This window comes from Montipora foliosa, chromosome 5 (genome assembly GCF_036669935.1).
Source record: "Montipora foliosa isolate CH-2021 chromosome 5, ASM3666993v2, whole genome shotgun sequence".
In the NCBI taxonomy this organism is placed as follows: Eukaryota; Metazoa; Cnidaria; class Anthozoa; order Scleractinia; family Acroporidae; genus Montipora; species Montipora foliosa.
The window spans coordinates 21,599,571-21,607,070 of NC_090873.1; the positions used below are offsets into that span (position 1 = coordinate 21,599,571).

Genomic DNA, 7,500 nt, shown 5'->3' on the forward strand with positions numbered 1-7,500 from the left:
GAATATGCAATAACTAAGTTGAATAAAATCAGTGCCATGGAAAAAATCGCCAAAGCGTTTTCAGACTTTTCAGCGTGGAGCATGTAACGGGCCAGTCAAACTCTCTCGCACATGAAAGTTGTTTCACTGGTAGAATTTTTATTTTGCAAGATGCAGCCATGAATTACAAGTCAAATTGATCGTATAATTTTGTACTTTGCAGACAACATATTTTCTTTGAAAATTAAATTAAATTGTTCACAACTCAGTAGTTACAAAACGAAAGACAAAGTGCTCTAACAGCGGCCGATAGGAATATAGAACACGATGGTTCGAAAATAAATATTAAAGAACACTCAAAGCAAGTGTTCACAACGGTCAGGGAAATGGGAAAAATGTGTTTTCACTCACCTCCCAGCACAAGATCATCAATAGTTGCACGCGTCATGCAAGTTTGTCTAATGACATCACACATCAAAACACGCGCTTCCATCGGTCCCTACTAAAATCTCCAGGGGATCTTACACTACGTAGCCTTACATTACACTTTTCATACAACGATCGAGAATTTTCCTGCCTGCTGCGATACTAGTACGGCGGATATGTGCATATTTGAGGGAAATCGTGCACTTTGTGAAGAAATCACCAAATTTTGCACAAAGGTAGCTTAGGATACAATGAAAAATCTCTGATATGGAGCCACCGCTAAAAATCATGTTCAGAGCATTTAAGTGGTTATTTTGCATGAAAACGAGGCTAAAATCATAAAATACCTATTTTGCCTATCATGTGAATATTATCACCTTTGGATACACTGGTTTTCCTCGCTTTTTGTTATTATAACTTCATTTGCTAACCCAGCTCCATGTTCCTCTCATCTATGATCACCTGTGATCTTTTAAATTCTGAATTACCTTGACCTTGACCTTCACTCACTTTTATACAGCACATACAAAAAAGTTCTTGCCATTACGTTTTGGTGAGGTACTTTACATAACTTTAAAATGGACATTAATGGGGAAGTTACAGCTCATAAAGAGATGCTACATTAATAATAGGCGGTTTGGAGAACTTGTTGGCAAAGCTAAGCGCCGGTGACATGGTGGCACTAGAAGCTAAATATCACAAATCATGCTTAACAACACTGAGCAACGACACCAAGGTCAAAAGCGGCGAAAATAGATGACGACGAAAAATTGACTCACGGAATTGTCCTTGCAGAATTAATTTCATACATAGAGGAAGGTCGAGCTGAAAGTAAGAGTGTTTTAGTGTTTAAGATGACAAAGCTGTCGGAAATGTACACATCCAGATTAAAGCAACTTGGCATTGTTCAACCAGGCGCTCTGCACTCAACTAGACTAAAGGATAGGATACTATCATGCAAGTATTCCTAGTCTACGAGCCTACAAACAGGGTCGGGATACGTTGTTGACTTTTGATAGCGACATTGAAACAGCACTACAGCAAGTCTGTGAAGAAGACAAAGACACTAATGCAAACTACCTTGCAAAGGCAGCCACTATTGTTAGGAAGGAAATGTTGGCTACCAAGTCTACTTTTAAGGGGACATTTTAAAGACAGTGTCAAGAGAACTCAGTTCCATCATCTCTGGTGTCTTTGGTAAGGATAATTTTGTATGGGCCAAACATTGCCCAACATTCCACTCACTGTTGCCCAGTTACTTCAGTTCAACTGCTTTTTCCGTCGCCGTGAAACAAATTCAAATTGTTGTCGCCATAGTAAGGACCGAGAAACACCTGTGTCTCTTTACGTTGGTCTGACTGTCCATGCACAAACGCGCAAACGAGAGCTAGTGGACACTATTTTTAAATTGGGCATATCGATTTCCTATGATCGTGTTCTTGGCATCTCAACGGATTAGATTTGAAGAGGATGGTGTTTTGTGCCCCATTAAACTACGAAGAGGCCTGTTTACAACTTCAGCCATAGACAACATCGACCACAACCCCAGCTCAAACACGGCCCAGGGTTCGTTTCATGGAACTAACATTTCCCTTTTCCAAAATATATCTGAAGGTCATCCAGGATGTGAGCGAGAGGCGATCGTCATGGCAAATGATACTGGATCAGTTACTAAATCAATTTGTTCTTTGCCAGAATGGTATGCGGAGGTACCCCCTGCTCTTCTGCAAGGCGAAAGAGCACAACCACCTGACATGGGTAGACCCGAAGGTGCCGATGGTTGTTTTCTATCAAGGGCAATCACTGACGAATATGAATGGGTTGATCAAGTGAAGATATCAGTAAATCAAGAATAATATCAGGGAGAGACACCAGTAGCTTGGGCAGCACATCATGCCAACTTACAGCCAAAGCAAGCAGTAATGCCAGCAATAACATCGCTGCTTCCTTTTTTCCCAGATGAGGCTAAAAGTGTACCAATGATTCGCCACTCGATGGACGTGATCAAGAAAGCCACAGAATACCTCAACCCTGGCCAGGTCCCAGTCATAGCAGTTGATCAACCGTTGTTCACTGTAGCCAAGCAAATACAATGGAACTGGCCTGAGTACCATGGCGAGCAACACTTTGTTTTTATTCTTGGAGGACTTCTTATAGAGATGGCAGCCCTTTCAGTTCTCGGTAACCGGCTAGAAGATACAAGAGGCTTCCACAGACCTATGCGCGCCTTCTCGGTGGTGAATTTACAGTACAGAAGTGTTTTCAGCCATCGCCATTGACCAAGCACATGAACAGAATACTGCTATGGTGAAGGGTCACGGGGGAGCTGTTGGGCTGACAGAAAATCCTGCCGCTCTACGGCGCTGGATGATTTTTGGTACAGAAGTTGCAAGGTTGATAGCAGAATTTGAAGCTTTCTCAGACACAGCATCACGAAGAGGCAAAAAGCACCCAGCTATCTTTCACTAAGGATGTGAAGTCTTTAATCTCGGTCATCGATGACATGGGAAATCCGTTCACTGATGAAAGTGGAGATCTTCTCGTTCTTGACACTAAAAGATTTAGGTGATTCTTCTGTATTGAAAACAGTAGAAGAGATCGAAACACTTGGACAAGAACAGTTCGAAACATTCGTCAAGGAGCGATTAAGTGAAGAAAAAACAAAGAACATGCATGATCCTATTAAGAAGAATACGCTTCCACTGTTCAGAAGTCCTCGCCAGAAAGAACCATCCAAAGACAAGAAGCAAATCTCAACTTTTAAGAGTGACTGTGCCCTTTTCTCACGGCTGTTTATCTCGTGTCAAACAAGACAAGGAGACTTGGACGTCTTTTTTTAAAAATGAACACCAAGGTTGTCCACCATCAATATCACAAAATGGAAAGCTTCGTCTTCCAGGAAAGAAATCCGACCTGACAGACTGCATTCAATCACTTTCGCAGCCTCGAACCAGTGCCCCGACACTAATAGATGTAGCTATAATTGATGGTACAGCAGCTATTAACATGCTAAAACCAACAAATACAGTAAAAACATTTCAAGGGTATGCAGATCTGGTGTTCATTCCATATGTCAAGGGCCAGCTGCAGCATGTGCAAAGACATGACATCATATGGGAGGAGTATGTACCAAACAGTTTGAAAGCAACGACCAGAGAAAAGAGAGGACGTGGTATTCGCCGGCGTGTTCAGTCTTTGACAACTTTTCCAAAAAAACTGGAAGGAATTCCTGCGTGTAGATGAAAACACGAAGGAACTATTCAGTTTTTTTAGCAGAACAGATTCCTCCCGTAGAGTTCGGCGATGGGAAGCAAGCCATTACCACGAAAGGAGAACAGGTTCTTTGTAGTCCACTGCGGTTTGACAGTTCTAGCCATACTCCACGTAACCGCGAAGAAGAAGACACCAGAATTCTAGTTCATGCAGCAGATGCGTCGAAAGCAGGACACAAGAACATCGTCATCCGTACTGTAGACACTGATGTCGTTATCATCTGCATTGGCATGACCCAGAAGCTTAACATCAATGAGCTGTGGATTGGCTTCGGCAGTGGTACTAGTTTGAGATAACTAGCTGTTCATGAAATTGCATCTCGTCTTGGTCCTGAAAAGGCAAGATCACTACACATGTTTCACGCTTTTAATGGCTGTGATACTGTTTCTTGTTTCTCTGGGAAATCTGGGATCTCTGCATGAAGATCTGATCTCTGGGATCTCTGCATGAATCACATGGATGGCCTATGAAGAAGCAACTTCGGCATTCCTTCAATTGTCCAACAACCTAGATGATGTGAGTGAGAAAGCTAGAGCGATTCGTTGTTCTTCTGTATGACCGCACCAGTACCAAAATGTGCGTTAACGAGGCACGCAAGCAGCGGTTTTCACGGAAGGCAAATTCTATTGAATCTATATCCCCAACGCAGGCTGCTCTTATCCAGCATACTAGAAGAGCAGCATACCAGGGTAGACATTGCTGGGGTCAAGCAATTGTTCCGGTGATGAACTTGGCATGTCCGCACAGGAAGGCTGGAAGCCCCTCTGGACCACATTGCCAGACGTATCATCATCTTGTGATGCACTTATAAAATGTCGCTGCAAGAAAGGTTGCAGGTCTAACTGCTCATGCATCCAAGTGGCTCTTAAGTGCACTGCACTTTGCACTTGTGGTGGAGACTGTGTAATAGATTGATTACGCTTATAAAGTTGGGGGAATAACTGATTAACTGAGACTTGCTATTTTATATAAGACCCCCACTGCAAAAGTCATGCGAAAGCTTCGAAGTCATAGTACTGAAAAAATCCAAGATGGCCGCTATTGTTGCAACCTGCAGTTACTGTACTATCACAAGTCAGTCAAACACCCCCCCCCCCTTTTCTTTAATTAATTTGGGAACAATATTGCTGAGGTGTGAAGTATTTAATATAAGTATCGAGAAGACTTAAGGTGGCTCAAAATTTACAATTTCCAGCACATTCCAAGACTTAGATTTTGATGTGTCAATTTTCAAAAACTTAAGGTGGCCCTGAACCCCATATACAGACTTTTTTTAAACTTTGCCAAAAGTCGCATCTTATCCCGATTATCAAAATTCTGTAATAAGAAAGAGTTTCAACGTTCCGTTTTTGAAATATAAGCGCTTAAAGGTGAAATTAAGGGTGTTGTTAGCGGGTCATTGTGTTGCTATGGTAACCTATTGTGTAACGCAATTAATACCACTGTGTTCTCCAGTAATTGGGCAGTTTTTTGATACCACGATTGTAGCATCAATTGATAAAGAGTGGTAATTATGACCCATCAAAATCTAAGTCTTGGAAAGTGCTGAAAACTGTTTTACGCCATCTTAAGTTAACTGCAGATGGCCCCTCTTTTCGAGGTCACGTGATTTGCTTTTAAATACTGAGACTTTCTGAAAGTGCCTCAACTGCTCAAACCAATGAAAACACCTCCTAACTAGTGTTGTTGTCTTATAATCATTGACATGTGTTACATGTGAAGCAAACCTAAAGTCAGATGAAAAGACAACACAGTTGTGAAGGTCAAGGTCATGACGAAAATTACCCTTGTCCTGTGTAAAAAAAAAAACTTATAAGTTCCTGTGTTGTATTGTTAGTTGATGATATCATGACGTCAAATACAAGTAATACCAATGTAATTTGGAACATTTTGAATTAATGTGATAGGCCAGAATGGGTATCTTGTTAGTCTAGCCTCGCTTTCATGCATAAAGCCCCTTAAATGGCCTAGACGTAATATCTGTCAATGGCTCCATACCAAAATCTCTTAAGACTGCCATAAACAGCCTCTGTGCAAAATCTGGTGCTTTCTTCACAAAGTGCAGCATTTTTCACATATCCGCCAGACTATAATTCGCGCGGCATTAAGCTGGCCGCCTCGCAAGCCTCGCGTCTTTGCTCGGCTTGCTCGTTGGCAATTACTGGCTATATAATTATTCAATCTGTCAATTTTACAAAGACCGGTTCTCTTGACAAGAAACTGCTGTTAAATTTCGTGATTCAATTGGATCAAAGGCGAATTCTTAAATGCTAAATAGTACACAAATATCCTAAAAGACATAACAAGCGACAACCACACTTGCGAACCACATTAATCAAAGTTAACTGAATAGAGTGTAATGTGAAGTGCTAGAATTCTATCCCAGTGCTACACGGCCAACGTTTGTATAAAACGTAACCTTTCCTTGTACTTGTACATGTCCATTGCCGTGACTTTAAGATCTTCAGTTCCTACGGCCTGCTCCTGTCTGACCTTGTAGCTCAGTCGGTAAAGCGGCGGAGATCTAACCCGAAGGTCGTGGGTTCAATTCCCACCCTGGTCAGAGTTTTTCTCTGTCCTTGTGTGGGCCCATTTCCATCAGTAGGGCTAACGCTCACATGTTTCATATGGGATAGAATTCTAGCACTTCACATTACACTCTATTCAGTTAACACATTAATCAAAGTTCATGATACGTGGTAGGACAAAAGTGCCTACCGAAATTGCAGCTATTTACTTGGCAAGAAACCTTTACCGTCATTTTAGTTTTGAAAGCAGTTTAATGGGATTGCCTATGGTAAACGGGAAAAAAGGTTATGACCTAATGAGAGTATCATGAAAACTCGCAAAGTATTCTGGCCATTTGCGTCTGCGTCTTCTCTCTAAATAAATTCATAACTAAAATATGTTTGAGCTTTACAGCGTTAATATGTAGTTTTCGTAATACAAATAAATAATACAAAAGTGGCAAAACATTTCTCTTCTTGATCAATTCCCTCACCCTTTTCTTTGTTTCCAGAGCGCTTGTGAGACAAACCGTTGTCAAAACGGAGGTGTTTGCCAATCAGGATACACAGACAGAGGATATCGTTGTGTATGTCCTCCTGGCTTCACATCTGATCAATGCGAAAAAGGTATAATGATACAAGGCAACAAAAAAACAACTTCAAATTATATTGTTGGGAGTGTCTAATTGACGCGGGTCACGGGTCGTGGGTAAATTGTCGTGGGTCCAAAAATGTAACATTCATCGTAAAAATTGAACTTTTATTAACTTAACCTGATAACAAATAATTAGCTCATAACAAATTTCAAATTGTAATTACTTAAGTGCAATTGCTAAAGTTGCTTAATTGATGTGATTTCTAAAATTAAATTAACCTGATAACGACTAATACCATAACAAATTTCAAGTTGTAATATAATTGTATAAATTTTGTAAATGTTCACGTTTTCATTCAACAGAATTACAAATTGGCAAACCATTATCTTTGAAAGCTTCTATTGCGAGTTCAGTAAGTGAACTGTCAGCTCTGACTCTATCCGATGGTTTTAAATTGGTCCAATGTGGCATCTTGTTAATGCATTGCTGCTTGAAACAAAAATAAAACATTGTTTCTGTAACGAAATTCTATTTATAAGGGACATAAAGTGTGCGTCTTGGTCTTGCAAAGCTGATATATCGTCTTCGTCACAGAGATCTTCTCTGATCAGGGCCTCTGCGAGCTGCCTAGGTTTACGGATGTGATCTCTTGTAGCTTTGTGTTGTTTTTCCAGAAGAGATAGGCCTTTTCCACACTTCCCAGCACCATTAACGAATGC

The 7,500-nt window shown here is 40.9% G+C and overlaps 1 protein-coding gene across 1 annotated transcript in view; it reads left to right on the plus strand.

Moving 5' to 3' along the window:
• The window catches only part of LOC138003751 (uncharacterized), an 82,510-nt gene that overhangs the window by 36,133 nt on the left and 38,877 nt on the right, over positions 1-7,500 (plus strand). Inside the window, exon 3 of the mRNA XM_068849973.1 lies at positions 6,698-6,812. Within this exon, the coding sequence (XP_068706074.1) occupies positions 6,698-6,812 (115 nt within the window). The remainder of the gene's footprint in view (positions 1-6,697; positions 6,813-7,500) is intronic.